General features: G+C 39.0%; 1 protein-coding gene across 1 annotated transcript in view; it reads left to right on the top strand.

Moving 5' to 3' along the window:
• TTC27 (tetratricopeptide repeat domain 27) overlaps positions 1-23017 on the top strand; it is a 186203-nt gene that overhangs the window by 63347 nt on the left and 99839 nt on the right. The window contains exon 10 of the mRNA XM_047068790.1: positions 7830-7943. Coding sequence (XP_046924746.1) covers positions 7830-7943 — 114 coding nt within the window. The remainder of the gene's footprint in view (positions 1-7829; positions 7944-23017) is intronic.

Raw genomic sequence — 23017 nt, 5'->3', positions numbered from 1 at the left:
TGACCTCACACCTGTCAGAATGGCTAAAATAAAAAATGCAAGAAACACCAGGTGTTGGCAAGGATGTGGAGTAAAAGGAACGCTCGTGCACTGTTGGTGGGAGTGCAAACTGGTGCAGCCACTCTGGAAAGCAGTGTGGAGTTTCTTCAAAAAGTTAAAAATAGAACTACCCTACAATCTAGCAGTTGCACTACTGGGTATTTACCCTAAGAATATGAAAACACTAATTTAAAGGGATACATAAACCCTATGTTTATAGCAGCATTATTTACAGTAGTTACACCATGGAAGCATCCCGCGTCCATCAATAGATGAACAGATAAAGAAGTGATATATATAGATATAGATATAGATGGACATTATTCAGCCATAAAAAAGAATGAAATCTTGTCATTTGCCATGACATGGATGGAGCTAGAGAATATAATGCTAACTGAAGTATGTCAGTCAGAGAAAGACAAATACCGTATGATTTCGCTCATATATGGAATTTAAGAAACAAATGAGCAAAGGGGAAAAAAGAGAGAGAGGCATACCAAGAAACAGTCTTAACTTTAGAGAACAAACTGATGGTTACCAGAGGGGAGGTGGGAGTGGGTGGGTGAAATAGGTGATGGGGATTAAGGAGGGCACTTGTCATGATGGGCATAGGGTGATTAAAATAAATTCCTAAAAACAAAACAAAACAAAACAAAACAAAACAAAAAAACTACTGTTGTCCAGGCTTTTACAGTTGAGTTGTAACTGTATTTCCCTCAGAACAAGAAGCTGACTCTCCTGTTATCAGCCTTGTAGTAATTTCTCTTATTTAGAGCCAACTTTAGATACAAATATTTAGAAATTTACAGAACATTTCCGAGAACTAAGTGGAATATTAGAAGCAAAATAGAGATTGTAAGAATTAGCAATGTATAGTATTTGATATCCTCAAAAAATGTATTTTTTGGAGGAAATAGAAACAGAAGATTAAAAATAGAGTGTGTTTACTATAACTTAATTATACAGAGACATATTTTCATGCACTAAAATAGCCCATCTTTTTTGTGAGACAAATTCTGAAATTTGGGAGATGTTGAATATGCATATAAGATGTTTCATCCAAATATCATTAGTGACTTTAGAAAAAGAAACAGTGAAATAGTAGTTTGAGCTTATTTTTTTATCTTAGGTTTTCTTTTTAAGTCTTTAGCAACACTGAACTTGAATGTAAGACTGTTCTTTTTAAGGACCTTGTAAGTAATGATTTTGTAAAATATATCCTTTTTATATTGTCATAAATTTTTCTTAACCTAATATTTACTCTTTTAATAATTTTTAAGTCTACTGCTCAGTGATATTAGGGACATTTACACTGTTCTGCAGTTATCAGCACTTTCCACCTCCAGAATTTTTTTATCACCCCAAACTGAAACTCTGTCCTATTAAACACTAGCTTCTCATACTTTCCTCGCCCTAGAATGGCAGTTGCCATTCTGTTTTCTGTCTCTATGCGTTTCACTATTCTAGGTACCTCACACAGTCATAAAATATTTGTCCTTTTGTGTCAGGCTTATTTCACTTAGCATAAGGTCGTCAGGGTTCACCCATGTCGTAGTGTCTATCAGAACTCCTTCCATTTTATGGCTGAATAATATTTCTTTATACATAAGGAAATTTATATATAAATCTTTGTATGTATCTCCCAAATTTGTTTTATTCATTTTTCTGTCAGTGAATATGTGAGTTATTTCTCCCTTTTAGCTATTGCGAATAACACTGCCTTGAACATTGATATGCAAATATCTATTCAAGTCCCTCCTTTCAATTCTTTTGGGCATATATCCAGAAATAAAATTTCTGGATCATGTGGAATCCTATATTTAGTGTTTTGAGGATTTTTTTTTAATGCCCAGATTTTCTTATCCATACAAAGATATAGTGAAGTGTCTGCCATGAACATGGAACAGTCATTAAAACTTCATAATCTGGGGGCGCCTGGGTGGCGCAGTCGGTTAAGCGTCCGACTTCAGCCAGGTCACGATCTCGCGGTCCGTGAGTTCGAGCCCCGCGTCGGGCTCTGGGCTGATGGCTCGGAGCCTGGAGCCTGTTTCCGATGCTGTGTTTCCCTCTCTCTCTGCCCCTCCCCCGTTCATGCTCTGTCTCTCTCTGTCCCAAAAATAAATAAAAAAAAAAAAAAAAAAAACTTCATAATCTGTTAATCTCTAATGTATTTTGGTTTTTGCTCACATAAATGATTGGTAGCTAGAATCCTAGGCTAGTAAAAAATTTTATCAGCCTATATTTAGGTACTGTATATTCAGTCACTCATTGCTTCCTATCAATGCTGAAACTGTCCTTATTTAAAACCTCTTTTATATAAGACACCCCACTGTTTATGATCTGATGAGTCACTATTTGGTATTTGTCAACATCTTCCTTTATTTTACTAATTTTTGGCATCTGAGAAGTTTAGCTGTTCTCAAGTACTTTTAAGTTGGATAGTAAAGAACTTTCATTAGCTTTTAATAACCTATTTGTGGAGTAGTGAATATGAAGTCTATAATAATTACAACCAAATTAATGTTAATTTAAAAACTTAACCATAATTCGACAAAGATGAACTTGGGAATTCATGTCATTGTTTTCCCTTCCTTATGACAGAATTTTGGAGGTGAAATAAGCTTTGATCATCTTTTAGTCCTTTTTTCCCCCCCTCTTTATAGCTAAGATACATCTTAGGTCAAGAAGTTAATCCATTTATTTAAGGGCATTTAGAGAATGTCTGGGAAGGTAGAGCAACCCATGCTAGTTTAGGAAACAGCTTAATTTCTAGATATTTACAAAGTATCGTAATGAATTATTTGGCACCTTATTTGCTATAAAAGAAATGGAATTTTATTAAAACTTCATAGCTAAAAGTAACCTTAGAGACCATTAAATCAAATCCCATCATTGTATACATGAGGAAAATGAGGTCTAAAAATAGTACCTTTCCCAAGAGTTATGCAGCTAATTGTTGGAGAGTCTGGTCTAGGATCCAGTTCCTTTTTTCAGTACATTTTTCCACTTTGCCATGCCTCTTCTTTAAAAACATGTTGCATACCACAATTTAGCAATGACTTATTTTCTTTCTATTAAAACAATTTTTTTAAATGTTTATTTTTTGAAAGAGAGAGAGCGCGAGAGCATGCGTGAGCAGGGGAGGGGCAGAGAGAGAGGGAGACACAGAATTGGAAGCAGGCTCCAGGCTCAGAGCTGTCAACACAGAGCCTGACGTGGGGCTCGAACATACAAAACTGCGAGATCATGACCTGAGCCGAAGTCGGATGCTTAGCTGACTGAGCCACCCAGGCGCCCATGTAAGCTTTTTTTATTTGGCATTTGGAGCATATCGTTATAAAGAAAAAAATACTTTAAAGTAAAGTTCAGGTTTCTGAGCTGCTTCACAAAACCTATATAAGCCACAGTATACCTGGATTATAGTGATAAAAATATTATTTCATGGTACCCAATTATTATTTACTATGTTGTGTCATTGGGGGAGAGTATTTTCCCAATTCTGTTCAGAAAAAGAAATGTAACAGGTGATTTTCATAAGCTCCAGTCACTGTTCATTTACATTTCTGTTTCAGAAGAAGCACCTTTGTACATAATGTTTTGCCTCTGTGTAAATGATGACAGAGAAAAAAATTTCCTCTTTCTTCCCCTTTATCTCTTTCTTTGAGTACTTGCAGTGTGCCAGGCTGTAGGTAAGGCACTAGTGGACGGAATAGCTGGGGCCTCTGCCCTGAAGGAGCCAACGTGGATGCAGCGGCAGAGAATCATGGGATGCAGACAGAGATATGCAGGAAGATGGTTGAGAAAGGTTTTCCCAGGAGGTGACGTTTGAGCTGACCCCCAAAGGGTGAGACAGATCCAATACGAGGCAGTGGTCATTCTCAGGTCCTAAATTGGGTGGAATTAAGATTAATTCCGGGGCGCCTGGGTGGCGCAGTCGGTTAAGCGTCCGACTTCAGCCAGGTCACGATCTCGCGGTCCGTGAGTTCGAGCCCCGCGTCAGGCTCTGGGCAGATGGCTCGGAGCCTGGAGCCTGTTTCCGATTCTGTGTCTCCCTCTCTCTCTGCCCCTCCCCAATTCATGCTCTGTCTCTCTCTGTCCCAAAAATAAATAAAAAAAAGTTGAAAAAAAAATTTAAAAAAAAATTAAAAAAAAAAAAAAAGATTAATTCCTGTCCGGGATGTGGTGGAGACCCTGGGTCAGCCCTGCCTGTCCATCTGCACAGACTAGCTTGAGTCCTCACTGGCCAGCCTGCTGCTTGGATGGTTAGGTGGGTGCTCTCTCCACTGGGTTTGCTTGCTATACTATTAGATCAGAAATGTCTTAAAAATAACATTTTCTTCCAAAGTCGGCAGAGCATTATAGTGTATATCCCCCATTTAATTTTCTTTTTCTTTACCTAATTACGACCGACTTACCTTGTGGGCAGCAGTGTTCTATAAAATATATTAAACACAGCCTATCTGCAGTTACCTCCTTTTAGAAAGACTTTTCCCAACCAAGACTTTATATCTCCCGGCCAAACAGATACACGATATATGCATTCTTCAGTGATACCATTATCCAGCCAGTTCCCTCTTTAAAGCTTTTCAAATGTCCGTTTGTCAGATTGCATTTTATTCTCAGTGTTTAGTGAGAATGTTTTGCTTGACCTTCGCATAAAAGTCTCAGGCAAACTCTTGTTCTCATGCCAGCACAGAAAACAGTCTGATTTTGTTTCTCTCAGTAAAATATCTCCCCTACTTGGTGTGCAAACCTTAAAGCTGGGCTTTAACTCTGACAAGCCCGTGGCCTGAGCTGATCTGTGTCCTGACACACCATTGACAAAGTGGTCAGTGCGGTTGGGAGCTGTAGGGGAGGACAGGTTTCCTTCCACCTTTTTAGGGCTGGGTCTGCAAATTAACCTGACGGATTAACGGGAGAAAAGCACACAGATTTATGTAGTATAGGTTTTTTTGTGACATGGGGGGCTTCATAAGGAAAAGAAGACCTGAAAAAGTTCAATCTGAGTATTTTATGCTCAGTCTGATGAAGAGTGGGCATCATGGAGGAGTGTGCAAGGTCGAAGAGTGTGAGTGTAAAGGATGCTCCTTTCTTCTGGGTGTAGGTAGGATATCTCTCACCTTGTGGGTTTTATGACCTGTTTCAGGGCAGAGGGGCAGGGGGAAGGTCGGAGTGATCTTCCTGCTTCTGCTGTTTCTCAGACTCCTTGGGCTTAAAATATTCAATATGCCCAGGTGCCATGTTTTGGCGAAACCATGTCCCGAACCCTATCAGAGGTTAGTGTCATCAACCTGTGTTCACTCTGGATGGTGACTTTCTGTTAGGGGTGAGAGAAGGTATCACAGGAGGAGAAATCCTGGAGGGGGCCACTTCTGTGGATACTCAGAGGCTTGCTAAGCTTTACCTATTCATATTTAATCCTCACAACCCGTGAGACATGGGAGTTGCCACTGCTGTTTTAGAGAGGAGGTCAAGTAACTTCCCAAGGTCACTCATCTGGTCACCTCACATGGTGAAGCTGGGATTCTGAGCAAGCTCTGGCTGGCTTGGAGAATGTTCGTGCTATTCTCCAGAGCCCTTCCCTCAGCACTCTTCTGTCCTGTCACAGGGTTACAGAGACAGTCCCTTTAATAAGGTGAAGAGAAAAAAATGCAGTGATGCGACCCATTGTGGGTTGTAGAATCACTTTGCAGATTCACTTGATGAGAGTTCATTCCTTTGAAAATTCTTGAGATCAAATAATGTTACACATTTTAAGTGGTTTTTTATGTCTTTTATACTTCATCGTGTATCTCTTTATAGTGCCACATACACCTATTTATGTTGATGAAGCCATTCTTGCAGATTTTAGTTACTGAAGGCTGAGATAAGGGTATAGATTAATCTGGTAAAGCATATTTCAAGGGGATAAAATAATTTGCACAGTTAGTTATAGAAGGATAAGATTACCTAATAGATGTTGCATTAGAAAGTAGATTCTGTGAGGGCAGCCACTGTGTCTGTCTTGCTTGCTAGTTTGTCTGTGGGGCCTGTGCACACGGCCTTGCACAGAGTGGGTGCTCATGTGAATCCATGAATGAACACACTTTGGTGAGACCCCATTCTGTTGATTCTCCTCCGCCCTTATTCGTGGAGGTTTTGTTCACTCCTCGTCCCACTCCCCCTTAGCAAAGCAGTGTCCCAGCCTTCCTTACTGTGTCCTCCACTCATGTTGCTCTACCACTCTTTCCTGGGTAGTGTCATCATTTCCAGGAGGTAATCGTGTCTGGAGAACATGTTGAAAAAACAAGATAAAGATGTTGTTCCGGAGACCAAGAGGCCAGATATTAGAATCTGCTTTTGCTACTAATAAATGTGTGGCTTAGAGCAAGCGGTCGAACCTTTTGGTGCTTTCTTTTCCTTTTTATTGTAAGGGAGTTGGTCTTGATTTGGAGTTGAAAATTCAAATGCCTAAAGGGGCCGGCAGTTAGCTCATGCGGTGCTCATGGAAGGTCTTCCTGCTAACTTCTAATGAGAATTTGGAGTTATAAATGAATTTGACCAAAGATAAATAGTTGTGTATCTTAGTGGTTCCTAAACTTGACTACAGTTTAGAATGACCTGGGGAGTGTTTTAAAAAACACTTTTGCCAGATCCTGCTCTCAGAGATATGATTTACTTAAAAAACAAAACAAGGCAAAAGCTTCTCAGGTGCTTCTAACCTGCAGCTTGGTTTTGAATGATTAATTGGATTCTTAATTAACTAGGGTGTTTTCTACACTGACTTTTGGAAACAAGCAAATGATCAAGGATATGGTCAGCTGGCAGACAAATAAGCATTTTCCCTTGTTTTGCAGCAATCTTGACTGAAAGTTACAGTTGTGAATGATCATGGGGAGACAGTGTTGGATTCTAGATCAGGAGCAGAGTGAAAATTGTGTTCGTTACATCAAGTAGCGCCTAATGCATTCTCACTGTCATACATTTTGCCCATTTCACTCACCTAGAACTTTTATTTTTTCCCAGTACATCTGTTGTCATATTCAGTGGTTTCTACTCCATTCTCTGAATGCTTGGCAGTCACAGCTTTCTGGGGTTAGGACCCAGTACTTGTATATTTGAGGTTTTGTTTTAGGCCAGTCTTTGTTAAGATGTGCCCTCTAGGAAAGCATTTTAACTAAATCGGAGACTCACTACCCTAACCAAGGCCAGAAAGCATTCTCATACATTTTAGTATTGTTTTCTGTAATATGTGTAGAAAGAAAGATCTTTTGCCTTTAAGTGAACAACTTAATTCTTAGGCATTCTGTGTACTTAAAGTTTGATTTGCATTTGCATGTGTGAATTAGGATATTTTTTAAGTGAAAAGTTATGAGATTTCTAATGGTTTGTTTTTATGCTTGAGTTTGGGTGATTCTTAAAAATTTATTTCATATTTGAGAAAGATATTTTTAGGTGGTTTATTTTCTCACATTTTTTAAATAACTCATGAAATAAAAGACTTATTAATTCCTGTTGTGATATACTCTGCCCACTGTTTTATCTGGAAAGATTTTGATTTGTTCCTTAAGGGATTTATTCAATAGATTGGATCCACTAGGTTAAGTAATGACTGCTCAAATGAACACACTCTTCACAAAAATACTTGACAGCACATGTTTTATTACTATTTTTTACAGAGAAGATTTTCAAATCTCCAGTTGTATTCTGATATTTTTGGACGAATGAGTTTTGTACTGATTTAATCAGAGAGCGATCACTGAGCTTATCCCTTCTTTTTGTGGTGGTGTTTTTTTTTCCTCTGCTGACAGTTTTTGCTTTCACAACCAAAGTTTTGGGCCATTCAGACATCAGCCTTGATCCTCCGGACGAAACTTGAGAGAGGAAGCACACGCCGAGTGGAACGGGCAATGAGGCAGACGCAGGTGAGAATTCATGTGACAATTCTTGTTATTCTCCCAACTCTCTATTGCTATTAAAAAGCATACATCTGTGTTATATATATAAGAGAATGAGATAGCTTTCATTTTGTTCATTTTGGTATTATTTAGGGTATAGGTTCTAGAGTTCATTTGGCTCCAAAGCCCAGCTGTGTCACTTAGTAGCTCTGTGACCGCATTATTTAACCTAGGGAAAACTGTTCCTCTGCTTACAACACTTCTCCCACCGGATGTGTGGGTCTTCCACACCAGGCATTTCTCCACTTCCCTATGGGTATCAACTGGGTGTCCTACACTTTAATTCAATTCTGACACTTCCTGGAATTAGTTCATACGCCCTAGGTTAAGGGCTCAGACCTACACCACTGTCCTCTCCTGTAGATGCCAATCTCAAGTCTGGTACTTCTGACTGACTGGCTGTAAATCGTGGGTTCTGACTCCCTCCTGGGGTCTGATAATTTGCTAGAATGGTCACAGAACTCAGGGAAGCTTTACTTACTATTAGTGGTTTATTATAAAGGATATTATAAAGGGTACAGATGAACAGCCAGATGCAGAGGCACTTAGGGCGAGGTCTGGAAGCATCCTGAGCACAGGAGCTTCTCTCCTTGTGGAATTTGGGGTGCATCACCCTCTCAGCATGTGGTAGGTGCACCAACCTGGAAACTCGCTAAATCTATTTGTTTTAGGGTTTTTATGGAGCTTCTGTTAATGTAGGCATGATTGATTAAGTCATTGGCCATTGGTGAATAACTCATTCCCCAGCCCTGCTCCCCTCCACTGAGGGTGGGAGTGTGGCTCAGAGTTCCAGCCCCAAAACTGCCTGGTTGGTTCCTGTGTCAGCTAGCTCCCATCCTTCAGGAGTCACCTCGGTGTCTTGGCCTGAGGAATGGTGCGAGGGGATTAGGAATAACAACAGATGCTCTTTTAAGGAAGCATGAGAGTTATGAGAGTTCTGGAGGAAGTTATGAGGGTTTTAGAAACTCCATGCTAGGAACCAGGGATGAACACTAAATATGTACTTCTTATTACATCACATCTCACCTCTAAACTTCATTTTCATCATCTGCAAAAGAGGGTAATAATACGACTTGCAGCAAAGGTTTATGATGAGTATTTATTTATTTATTTATTTATTTTTTTTTTTTTTCAACGTTTATTTATTTTGGGGACAGAGAGAGACAGAGCATGAACGGGGGAGGGGCAGAGAGAGAGGGAGACACAGAATCGGAAACAGGCTCCAGGCTCCGAGCCATCAGCCCAGAGCCCGACGCGGGGCTCGAACTCACGGACCGCGAGATCGTGACCTGGCTGAAGTCGGACGCTTAACCGACTGCGCCACCCAGGCGCCCCAATGATGAGTATTTAAAGAGGCAATATAAGAGTTAATAAGATGTGGTTCCACAGGTACAGAATGTGTAAGGAGATAAAATTCATCCTAATGCAAAAATAATCAAAATTAATCTGCATTCAGGCATCATCTCCATTTAATACTAATGTTTATTTTCATCCAGTGACTAAATAGCATCTCTTTTCATTCTAATAAACTAATAACCATGATGCAAATTGATTGCCAAGAAAAATTAAAAATGTTACAAAAGATGTAGGATTTCATGAAGCCAATGAAACTGATATTTTAAAAAATTTATTTTTGGGGGTGTTTAGGTAGCTTAGTTTTGGTTAAGCATCTGGCTTCATCTCAGGTCATAATCTCCCCATTTGCGAGTTCGAGCCCCGCATCAGGCTCTCCACTGTCAGCACAGAGCCTGCCTTGAATCCTCTGTCCCCTTCTCTCTTTGCCCCTTCCTTCTTCTTTCTCTCTGTCAAAAATAAATAAACATTTAAAAAGTACAAATACCTTTTTTTTTTTTTTAATAATTGTAAGAACGATATGAGGAACTCCTGCATGATGAGACCCTGGTCAAATTTTTCTTTTAAATTTTATTTTTTATTTTTTAAAATTTACATCCGAATTAGTTAGCATATAGTGCAACAATGATTTCAGGAGTAGATTTCTTAATGCCCCTTACCCATTTAGCCCACCCCCCTCCCACCACCCCTCCAGTAACCCTCTGTTTGTTCTCCATATTTATGAGTCTCTTCTGTTTTGTCCCCCTCCCTGTTTTTATATTATTTTTGTTTCCCTTCCCTTATGTTCATCTGTTTTGTCTCTTAAAGTTCTCATATGAGTGAAGTCATATGATTTTTGTCTTCCTCTGACTAATTTCACTTAGCATAATAGCCTCCAGTTCCATCCACGTAGTTGCAAATGGCACGAGTTCCTTCTTTTTGATTACCAAGTCATACTCCATTGTACATATATACCACATCTTCTTTATCCATTCATCCACCAATGGACATTTGGGCTCTTTCCATACTTTAGCTATTGTCAATAGTGCTGCTATAAACATGGGGGTGCATGTGTCCCTTTGAAACAGCACACCTGTATCCCTTGGATAAATGCCTAGGAGTGCAGTTGCTGGGTCGTAGGGTAGTTCTATTTTTAGTTTTCTGAGGAACTTCCATACCGTTTTCCAGAGTGACTGCACCAGCTTGCATTGCCACCAGCAATGCAAAAGAGATCCTCTTTCTCTGCATCCTCGCCAACATCTGTTGTTGCCTGAGTTGTTAATGTTAGCCATTCTGACAGGTGTGAGGTGGTATCTCATTGTGGTTTTGATTTGTATTTCCCTGATGATGAGTGATGTGGAGCGTTTTTTCATGTGTCAGTTGGCCATCTGGATGTCTTCTTTGGAGAAGTGTCTATTCATGTCTTTTGCCCATTTCTTCACTGGATTATTTGTGTTTTGGGTGTTGAGTTTGATAAGTTCTTTATAGATTTTGGACACTAACCCTTTATCTGATATGTCACTTGCAAATATCTTCTCCCATTCTGTCCGTTGCCTTTTAGTTTTGCTGATTGTTTCCCTTGCTGTGCAGAAGCTTTTTATTTTGGTGAAGTCCCAGTAGTTCATTTTTGCTTTTGTTCCCCTTGCCTCTGGAGACGTGTTGAGTAAGAAGTTGCTGCGGCCAAGATCAAAGAGGTTTTTGCCTGCTTTCTCCTCGAGGATTTTGATGGCTGCCTGTCTTACTTTGAGGTCTTTCATCCATTTTGAGTTTGTCTTTGTGTATGGTGTAAGAAAGTGGTCCAGGTTCATTCTTCTGCATGTCGCTGTCCAGTTTTCCCAGCACCATTTGCTGAAGAGACTGTCTTGATTCCATTGGATATTCTTTCCTGCTTTGTCAAAGATTAGTTGGCCATACGTTTGTGGGTCCATTTCTGGGTTCTCTATTCTGTTCCACTGATCCAAGTGTCTGCTCTTGTGCCAGTACCATACTGTCTTGATGATACTACAGCTTTGTAGTATAGCTTGAAGTCTGAGACCCTGGTCAAGTTTTATCAGTAGTCCTAACAATGTCCTTTGTAACAAAAGGATCCAAGCACAGCATTGAGCTGCCTCGTCCTTTCAGTTTACTTTTTTTGGAACAGTTCTTCATTCCTTTCCTGACCTTTATGGATTTGATATTTTTGAAGGTCACCAGCGAGTTATTTTGGAGATTCTCCCCCAATTTGGGTTTCTCCAACATTTCCTTGTGATTTGATTCAGGTTACACAGTTATGACAGTAATAATATGGAAATATTGTTGTACTTCTCACTGTATCCCTCTCAGGTGCCACATGATGTGAGTTGTCACTTGTGATGCTCTTTGATCATTTGAGTAAGGTCATGTTTGTGGAATTTCTCCCCAGTGTAAAGTTACTCTTTACCTTGTAAGTAATAAGCATTTGGGGGGAGTTACTTTGAGATCATCATGTTTGTCATCCAATTTTCACCCACTTGTTTTAGCATTTGTTGATGTTGCCTGAGAAAGGAAGTTATCATGATGATTGTCAAGTGGTAATTTTCTAATTCCATAATTAGTAAATAATATCTTAGTTGGTATTCCAGAATAGGCAAGAGCTTTCTCTTCTTTGTATTTATTCCTCCACTGATTTATTTATTAGAGTGTAGACTCACGGATTTCTGTTTTAGTCAACCGGGTGTAATCTTATGCTGTTGTTACTTTTTATTTACTCTTTTTTATTTTGATAGAATTTCAGCTCATGTGAATAAGATAAGCTTAAATACAGAGCATCTTATTTGTTGCTGTAGTAAAAGCAGAAGTGGATCCTCTGTGTTTAAGCATGCTAGTTGTACCCAATTATCCATTCTTCTCTTTTTTTAGTAATAGAACCTGAATTTTATCCAGACACATGACTTCCCATCCTCTTTTGCAGGTAGGAGGGACCATGTGACTCATTTCTGAATAATACAATGTGTGTGGGTGGAAGTGATAGGTACCACTTCTTGATCATGTTGAGAAAAGACAGGGGAATTTGTGTATTCCCCTGGCATTTTGTCCTTTCCTCTTGGCAAGGAGGTCAGAGAACTGGGGCTGGTACTTTAAATCAGAGATGCCACGTGTTGAGATTAGCAGAGCTATTTTACCAGTTCTGGATTACTAATTATTGGACTTACAAATGAGGAAGAAAACTATGTCTTGCGTAAGTAAGTATATTTTAAAAATTGCTTTTTACAGTAGTTTAGCCTGTAGTGCCTAAGCTGAGAGGACTTTATTGATGTTCCTGGAGGTAGAAAGATTATTCTGTAGGTTCTGTATCTTTCTTAGCTCTGTCTACTGAGAGTCCAGGGCACTGGCACCTCAGCAGCAAATGAGCACAAGTTGTGTCCACATCTTGGTTTCTAAACACCCTTCTTCAATAACAGGGACCATTGCTCCTTGAGTAGATAGCTGATTGTAGGATTGGGGCTGCTGAGGTAGGGAAAATACAAGAATATCTTGTGTAGTGCAAGAAAGTAAGGTAGTGTTTTTTTTAAAGTTTATTTATTTTTGAGAGAGGGAGAGACAGAAAATCCCAAGCAGATTCCACACTATCAGCGCAGAGCCTAATGTGGGGCTCAAACTCACTACCTGTAAGATCATGACCTGAGCCAAAACAAGAGTCGGACACTTAATCAACTGAGCCACCGCAGTGCCCCGACAGTAAGGTAGTGTTAAAAAAAAGAGGGTTCAGGGCACGTCAGAAGGACACAGGAGCTGGTCTGAAAGAGAACCCAATAGCCAAAGCTAGAACAGGTTGAGCAACAAAATAACAAAGTATTTGATTATAATCAAAGTGTTAAAATAAATACATGAGTCTATACTGCTATAAGTGAAGGATTGATTGAATAAATGGAAGAAAGGACAAATCTTCCTTATAGAATAATTTGAAATAATTTATGTAGATACAACCCCCCCCCCCGCCCTGTTAGGAGGTGGAGTTTAATCTCTGTCTCTCCTAGAGTGTGAGCTGGACTTAGTCACTTTCAAAACTAGAGTGGGAAACAGAACACTAATGGCTTTACAGCAGAGAAACCTGGCAACGCCCCACCTTAATCAGGTGGTCATGGTTAGCATCACCAGAGAGAAGTCTTTTGACGTCACATACACTCTGGTCATAGGATATGGTGAGAAGAGCACTTCCTCTCTGTGGGATTCTTCCTCCAAACCGGTAACGTCAGTTTAATTACAAGACAGGTTCAGGAAAATCCCAACTGAGAGGCATCCTATGAAGTACCTGGCTAGTACTCTCAAAAGTGTCGAGGTCATGGACAACATGGACTGAGAAACCATCACAGATCAGAGACACTAAGGCAATTCTGTATGGTATCCCACATTGGATATTGGAACAGAAAAAAGGACATTAATGAACATTAACGGGAAAATGGTGAAATACGAGTAAAGTCTGTAGTTGAGTGAATAATAATGGACTAATGTTAATTTCTTAGTTTTGAAAAATATATTTAGGTAATTTGTTAACATCAGGAGAAAATGGGGGAAGAGTGTACAGGAACTGTCTCTAGTATCTTTTCAGATTTTTTGTAAATCTGAAATTATTCCAAAAGAAAAAGTTTATCTTAAAAGAAAATCAGACACACTTATATTCCATTTAGAAGTTATCTTGGTTTAAGAATGTGTATGCCTGGGGGCACCTGGCTGGCTCATTCAGTAGAGCATTCGACTCTTGATCTTGGGGTTGGGTGTAGAGATTCCTTAAAAATAAAATCTTAAAAAAAGAAAAAAAGAATGTGTATGCTTGCAAGTACCAGGTTAACACTGCCACTTGTTTGGTTTCCAGTTGTATATCCAGCTCCTGTCCAGCATCTAAATGAGGAAGGTTGGGTCAGTGCATGTCCTATGTCCAGATGTTTGTTATTTTAGTGAGGCTTGAGTTAGATTTTTAACTGAGAACACAGGAAGGAAGAATATAGTGAGATCTAAATACTGTATAAAGTATGTTCAGGTTTAAATAATCATAAGCATTACTTGCCAGAGTCTACAAGGCTGGGGTGAGGAGGAGGGCGAGATGACTTAGGGAGAATGCCTTTCGTGTGTGTAGAGGACAGGGTGCTTCAGTCTGGGTCATGCTGGAGAGCAGCAGGAGATAATGTTGGAAAGGCTCATTGTTCCAGTGCTAGTGTCAAGTCTTCCAGAAGGCAAAAGAATGTGTATCTTCTCCTCTGAGTGGGAGAAACTATGGGTAACATGACAAAAGTCACAGTTTCTTTCTTTTTTTTTAATACCGTTTTATTTATTTTTTTGTATTTTACTTTATTTTTGAGAGAGAGAGAAAGAGAGCATGAGCAAGGGAGGGGCAGAGAGAGAGGGAGACACAGAATCCGAAGCAGGCTCCAGCTCTGAGCGATCAGCACAGAGCCCGACGCAGGGCTTGAATGCTCATACTTACAAGCTGTGAGATCATGACCTGTGCCAAAGTCAACGTTTGCCCAACTGAGCCACCCTGGCTCCCCAAAGGTCACAGTTTTGAACAGAGTCTTAAGAGTACTGCAGCATTTGTTGGTGAAAATAGAAGCAGAGACCTTGATTGGGGGTTACTTAAAGAGGCCTGCTTACTGGGAGAAGATTCAGTATAGGTAGAAATACAGATTAAAAAAATTTTTTTTCAATGTTTTTTTGAGAGAGAGAGAGACAGACAGACAGACACACACACACACACAGAGCGTGAGGGAGAGAGGGGCAGAGAGAGAGGGAGACACAGAATCTGAAGCAGGATCCAGACTCTGAGCCATCAGCCCACAGCCCGACGCGGGGCTCGAATTCACGGACCGTGAGACCGTGACCTGAGCCGAAGTTGGCTGCTTAACCGGGTAAGCCACCCAGGTGCCCCTAGACATACAGATTTAAGAGATGATTTCCATACTACTTGTTCTAAGATAAATCATTTAACTTGAAATTTAAATTAAAATGATAGATAGTAAAATTCATAAAACTTTTTTCATCTGTCTGCTTACATTGAAACTCTTAAGGAAAAAAATGTTTAGAATAAGATTATTTTTCAAAGAGAGAAATCGGGAAACTAAACAATGTGAACACTTTAAAAACAGTCTTTAAGAGCTTTTAAAATGTATTTCGTTTAAAAATAGCTCACCTGTGTTAAAAATCTTTCAGTTGCCAGGAAAAACCAGATGTTTATCTGGATTAAGTGAAGTCTTTGTTCAAAAAATCCATGAAAACAAAAAACAAACAAAAAATCCATGAAAACAAAATACCATGTCCCATTCCAGAACTGCTCTGTGCCAGTATCGTTTGGCAAACCAAGTAAGAGGGTTACCAAGTTACTATAAATATCAGTGCTGCTAACTTCCTGGGTAGCAAACATTTATTGAATTCTTAGTTTGTACCAGGGACTGTATTGCACCAAGATACCAAGGTACCATTGTACCAAGATAATTGATACCTAATCTTTCACTTTCAGGAGCTTACATTCTAAGGGCCAGATTATGTGTCTTGGAATTATTTTCCACTACCTCTTTTCAGTGCCCTCCCTTTCTCTGCAAGATACTATGCAGTTACCATGTCCTGTTACTTTTCTTCCTGCACAGTTTGGATTTGTTGAGGGCCTCGTATGTGCTTTGCAGCATCACATACCCTTGTAATCATTTTACTTCTTTTCATTCACTGAGTATCATCTTACTTCAGGTCCCTTTATAGTATGTCACCGGTTGTTTTCTCCAAAACAGTGAGACAGGGATCAGGGTTCATTGCGACCTGAAGAGAATTTGGAGGAAATGGGATTGGGCCGAGGAAGAAGTCACACTGAGGTGCAGGCCCGACACAGCCCAGGCTATTTCCCATGCCCAGCGTCTCCCTCACCCCTTACCTTCCCTTCCCTGCCACTGGATATAGGCTGCCCTGGGACGTGAGGAGACCTCGGGCTGGGTGCTCTCCAGGGCTGTGGGGGACTCTGAGACAGCTGACAGCTGGGGGCCATGTGCAGACCCCACTCCCTGAAACCGGGCCCAATATAAAGCAAAGAAGGCAGGTGAAGATGTGGTTTCATGAGGAGCACCTTAAAGAGTTCATGCTGAATTGCCCCTATTGTACTGAATCTTATTTATTACGAGCTCATTTTACACTAAAACAGCAAAATGTTGAAGTAACTAGTGTTAAAATGATCAAATATGTATATTTTATTAAAATACATGTATAGTTTTTTTGTTCAAGGAGACTACACATAATACTTTTTTTTATTTTGGGAAACAGTTTAAATAGTTCTTTTTTTCTTGCCCAAGTTTAGCCTTCTTAATACAAATAATACTAGGTTACATTTATTTATTAATGAAGGACGTATTGACTTAGAAATGATTGGCTTTGCATTCATTTATTACATTAATTTTGGCATGTAAAATGACCAAGTCATCATGCATTCTCCCCCGCTTTTTATGTTTGTTTATTTATTTATTTTAATTTTTAAAAAAATGTTTATTTTTGAGACAGAGAGAGACAGAGCATGAACGGGGGAGGGGCAAAGAGAGAGGGAGACACAGAATCTGAAGCAGGCTCCAGGCTCTGAGCTGTCAGCACAGAGCCTGACGCGGGGCTCAAACCCACGAACCGTGAGATCATGAATGACCTGAGCCGAAGTCGTACACTTAACCGACTGAGCCACCCAGGCGCCCCAATGTTTATTTATTTTTGAGAGACAGAGCATGAGCAGGGGAGGGCCAGAGAGAGAGGGAGACCCACAATCCAAAGCAGGCTCCAGGCTCCGAGCTGTTACCACAGACCCCGACGTGGGGCTCAAACCCACAAACCGTGAGATCATGACCTGAGCCGAAGTCGGATGCTTAACCAACTGAGCCACCCAGGCGCCCCTATTCAGTTCTCTTTTGGAGCGGCAATTAAACTAAAAAAGCATAGAGGTAAATTTGTCTGTAAGTGTAGAACACATCTTTTTAATTCGGAACCTGCATTAGTCTTTGAATTGTGCACATTATGTTTTTGGATATTGATTAACAAAGGATGTGTTTGGGGAAGATAGATTTAAAGAAGCCACATCACCACGCTGTCACGCTTTGCCCTCTCCTGGCTTCATATATGTGGCATCTCTCCATCTTGCCATCCAGCTTCTGCATTCTGGAGAGTTGTATACTTCTCTGCCTAAAGAACAGGATTAGGGAATTGTTATTTCTGCCTTTACAGGGTGGTATGTCAGAGAAAATCATTTCATGTCCCAACCCAGAAAATTTGGAAACTAGCCAGATCATGTGACAAGATGAATGCAGAATTTGTCTAATTTTCTCTCAGTTGTTGAGCTATTTACCTCATAATCTGAACTTTTGCCAATTCTCTGATTCAGAGTTTGATATTACTGTGTTTGCTGAAGTTGCTGCATCCCTGAAGAATAAGAGGAAAATGATTTTAAAAGTACTTGTATATATAAAACAATGTTTAGAAAAAATTCTTTTAGTTTCTCTAAAAATCTGTTTCCTTCCTCAGCTGTTATAAAATGATAAAATGATAAGCTGTTAAAGCTGGAAGAAAAATAAGCCAAAGGAGCTGTTAAGGGAAAAGCCTAGTCTTGTCGTGTTACAAGTTGAGGAAGTGCAGGTGGGATGAGGTCACGTGACTCACCCCAGTCGGCCTGGCTAGTTAATGAGAGTCTCACCTGTAACTTACATGGTGATGAACGGCTCCATTGATGTGATGGCAAATCCTGAAGATGGCAGATTTGGGAGGGATTTCTCAGACATACCAAACGTAGAGACTCTTGCATCACACCAAAAGGTAAACAAACCAATGTTATAGGATCCACGGAGGAAGAAGACACTCCAAATTTTTGAGGACAATCCATTAAAAACACCCTATCTCATGAAAATTATTCTAGGCTGGAGTTCTTCTAACGATTGCATGTTTGGGGCTATGATCATGGTGGTAATCATGAAGAAAATGATATTTATGGAAACACTTTTTAGTGGTCATGATTCAGAAGCAGTGAATTAAAGTGAGATTACATTCTCTAGTATTTACTTATACCCTGCTTTTGATTGTTTTATGTTCATTATTAAAATAATCTTGCTAATTAATTTTAATTGCTCAGTTATCTCTTAACCCTGTTAATTTAAATGGGGATGGTCTGCCCCTGTTCATCTGAAGATGCTTGCCTAATGGGGATCTTTTCCTTCACCTTTGAATTTCTGGGAGGATGTTGCATTGAATTGGAAATCGTATAGCCGTTTTCTGTCCCTGGAGTCTGTACTGTGTTTGACTCTCTCTACTGTGGCAGTTAATTGAAATTTAACAATTTTTAAATAAGTTTTAGTTTTTCAGGATCACTTCTTCTTAATACTGTAGTTGCATCCATGCTTTGCTGGAATAAAGTTTATGTATCATGTTTGATTCTGGAGGGAGAAGGGCCCAGAACAGGACGATTGGTACTATGATGGAGGTTATTGCTCCTGTGTAGGCTAAAACACTTCTCTGTTAAAAGCTCATAGTCCCTTCTTTACATGACTGTTTAATTTCTAGTAATCATAACAAAAGCCTTAATTGGGGAAAAACTGGTTATAGTCCTATAACGTCAGGATTTATACAGTGAGCCTCATACTTGTTTTTGAATACTTTCATAAAGAAATCATTTAGATTAGTTTTTATATTGATGGAAAACCTCACCTCTGGCATTATATGTAACACCTGGACCAAGTCCATGGGTACTAGTGGCAAAGTATGTTTTGCTTTTTTAAACTATGTCACTGTTTTTTAATTGCTTTTAATTATAGAAATAATACCTGCTAATTATACAAAGTGTAAGCAATACAGAAACAGAAAGTAAAAAGTGTTTCCCTCCCTTGCTTGCCTTCCAATCTCAACAATTTGTAACCTAGATTACTTTCTCTGCATTAGCATAAGTATTCTTTTTTTTTTTAATTTTATTCTTTACTTTTTAAAATTTACATCCAAATTAGCATATAGTGCAACAATGATTTCAGGAGTAGATTCCTTAATGCCCCTTACCCATTTAGCCCCCCCTACAACCCCTCTAGCAACCCTCCATTTGTTCTCCATATTTATGAGTCTCTTCTGTTTTGTCCCCCTCCCTGTTTTTATATTATTTTTGTTTCCCTTCCCTTATGTTCATCTGTTTTGTCTCTTAAAGTCCTCATATGAGTGAAGTCATATGATTTTTGTCTTTCTCTGACTAATTTCACTTAGCATAATAGCCTCCAGTTCCATCCACGTAGTTGCAAATGGCACGAGTTCCTTCTTTTTGATTGCCGAGTAATACTCCATTGTACATACATACCACATCTTCTTTATCCATTCATCCATCAATGGACATTTGGGCTCTTTCCATAGTTTGGCTATTGTCGATAGTGCTGCTATAAACATGGGGGTGCATGTGTCCCTTTGAAACAGCACACCTGTATCCCTTGGATAAATGCCTAGGAGTGCAGTTGCTGGGTCGTAGGGTAGTTCTATTTTTAGTTTTCTGAGGAACCTCCATACCGTTTTCCAGAGTGACTGCACCAGCTTGCATTCCCACCAACAATGCAAAAGAGATCCTCTTTCTCCGCATCCTCGCCAACATCTGTTGTTGCCTGAGTTGTTAATGTTAGCCATTCTGACAGGTGTGAGGTGGTATCTCGTTGTGGTTTTGATTTGTATTTCCCTGATGATGAGTGATGTGTGGAGCGTTTTTTCATGTGTCAGTTGGCCATCTGGATGTCTTCTTTGGAGAAGTGTCTATTCATGTCTTTTGCCCATTTCTTCACTGGATTATTTGTGTTTTGGGTGTTGAGTTTGATAAGTTCTTTATAGGTTTTGGACACTAACCCTTTATCTGATATGTCACTTGCAAATATCTTCTCCCATTCTGTCCGTTGCCTTTTAGTTTTGCTGATTGTTTCCTTTGCTGTGCAGAAGCTTTTTATTTTGATGAGGTCCCAGTAGTTCATTTTTGCTTTTGTTTCCCTTGCCTCTGGAGACGTGTTGAGTAAGAAGTTGCTGCGGCCAAGATCAAAGAGGTTTTTGCCTGCTTTCTCCTCGAGGATTTTGATGGCTGCCTGTCTTACTTTGAGGTCGTTCATCCATTTTGAGTTTGTCTTTGTGTATGGTGTAAGAAAGTGGTCCAGGTTCATTCTTCTGCATGTTGCTGTCCAGTTTTCCCAGCACCATTTGCTGAAGAGACTGTCTTGATTCCATTGGATATTCTTTCCTGCTTTGTCAAAGATTAGTTGGCCATACGTTTGTGGGTCCATTTCTGGGTTCTTTAGCGTAAGTATTCTTAAACATCAGTGGGATCATGCAGTCTTTATTACCTTATACCTTGAGGTATACCTTATACTTAAGGTATAAGGTATAACAGCCTGATCAACTTTGCATGTTGGTACCTGTGGATCTAGTTCATTCATTCCGGTAGTTGTATGTTACTCTGCTAAAGAGAGGTGCTGTAATTTACTGAACCTATCCTTTATTTTTCAAGGTGCCCTTTAATTAATATTTTGGTTTTAAAACTGCCTATTAGGAGCTTTGGTACTGCACATGGTAAAAACATTTTAATCTACTCCGAAGGATCACAAATGAAAGATACATATTTTCCTCCAATTCCTAGCCCATTTTTTAGCAGTTGTTTTTTATGCTAGTGGTTTCCATCATAACTTTAAATATTACACTTGTATTATACTTCTTTAAATGCTTATATTCTATTTCTAGGTTTATCAACTTTAGATGGAATCTCTTGCCTCCACATTGTGAATTATGGATGAAATCAGTACACCTCTCATCCCCTCTTCCATTTTTATGCTTTTTTTGGGCAATTATTAGGGATTATTACTCTGCATTTTACTCTGTAATTGATGTCATCTGTGTTTCATCTATATGTTGATTTTTAAAATTTTAAATCAGTTTTACATTACAATTATGATTATATATGTTAATTATACAATCAAAACCTGTGATTATACCTATGGAGAAGAAGTTGAATGCTTTGTCTCTAAACTTTTGCTAGTTGACAAAGGCTGGCATGACAGCCTCCTTTTTTGCCTTTTTTTTTTTTTTTAACTTATTCTAGGTTGTAGTCAGCTGCTACTGTTTCTTTTTATTTCAGTTGGTACCTTCCTTGTTTTCCTTATTGTCTTTTTTATTACCTTTTGTGTAACTTTTCATATGAAGGAAGTGGGTGGTAAAATTCACTTGGCAGTGAATGTATTTTTCCATCAGAATTTCTTAGTTGGGTTGGGTATAGAATTCTAGTTTCAAAATCATCTTTTTCTAGGACTTTAAATGAGGTCATTTCTTTAATATCTTCTGACATCCTAGTTTGCTGATAAATATGGCAGTTTGACTTTGTTCCATTTTAAGTGATATTTTTCTTCTCATTTTGAACACTTTTAGAATTTGCTGTCCATACTTGGAATTCTGGATATGTCTCAATGTGAGCATGGGTTCTAGCATCATACTACCTGCTTTCAGATGCTAGCTCTACCACGTCATAGCTGCTTTTGCCTTACACAAGCTACCTAATTTCTCTGTGACTCACTTTCTTCATGTATATTATGGCATAAACGTACTTATTAGGATTATATTAATTAATATTTAGATCAATGTCTCTCATGCAGGAATTACTTAACAAATGATATAACTATTATTATTTCTCTTGTTGGAGTACTTACCAGGTTCTTTAAGTGTGAACAATCATATCTCTATAGTTTGGGAGTATTTTCTTTTATTCTTTTTTTTTTTTTTAATTAAAAAAAAATTTTTTTAACATTTATTTTTGAGAGAGAGACAGAGCATGAGTGGGGCAGGGGCAGAGAAAGAGACAGGGAGACACAGAATCTGAAGCAGGCTTCAGGCTCCGAGCTGTCAGAACAGAGCCTGACGCCAGGGCTCAAACTCACAAACTGCGAGATCATGACCAGAGCCAATGTCAGATGCTTAACTGACTGATCCACCTAGGCACCCCTCTATTATTTCTTTAATTATACTTTTTCTCCCTTTTTTAAAAAGCTTTTTTCTCTGGTTCACTTCTGTAGACTTATGTGAGATCTCTTGAATTTATCTTGTATGACTTTTCTCTTCATGCTTTCTATCTCTTTGTACTTTTGGTTGATGTCATGGGAGATTTCTTTTACCCTTTTTTCTGTATCACTAGTTTTGATCATTAATATATTCAGCCTATCCTTGTAACTTTTTATTTTGACAATTCCCTTTTTCTTTCTTTCTTTCTTTCTTTCTTTCTTTCTTTCTTTCTTTCAATTTACAGTTAGTTTCAGGTGTACAATATAGTGATTTGAATCACAATTCTATGCCTTTTTTTTGTCAGTGCTCTATTCTTAATAACCTTTATTTCATTAAAAATAATATTTGACAATTATTTTAGTTTTCGGGAATTCTGTATTTTTCCAGTTTTTTTCTAATAACCTTTTCGTGTTTCATTGATGCAGTGTCTCATTTAATTTCTTTGCACATTGTTCATTAGAATTTTCCATGAATTCTGTCTCCTCAGTAACAAATTATTTTATATGTTCATCTTGGCTGTTTTTTTCTCTTTTCTTTCTTTTTTTTTCTTTTCTTTTCTTTTGTTTTCTTTTCTGTGTTGTTGTTGTTGTTCTGAGAGAGAGAGAGAGAGAGAGAGAGAGAATGCAAGCAGGAGAGACAGAGGGGAACAGAGGATCCAAAGCAGGCTCTGTGCTCACAACAGTTAGCCCGATGTG

Source organism: Lynx rufus, unplaced genomic scaffold (assembly GCF_022079265.1).
Source record: "Lynx rufus isolate CCGP_SWC_20201006 ecotype Redwood Valley unplaced genomic scaffold, mLynRuf1.p SCAF_8, whole genome shotgun sequence".
NCBI lineage: Eukaryota > Metazoa > Chordata > Mammalia > Carnivora > Felidae > Lynx > Lynx rufus.
The sequence above is the reverse complement of the archived record's forward strand: the minus strand, read 5'-3'. Positions and strand labels throughout refer to the sequence as shown.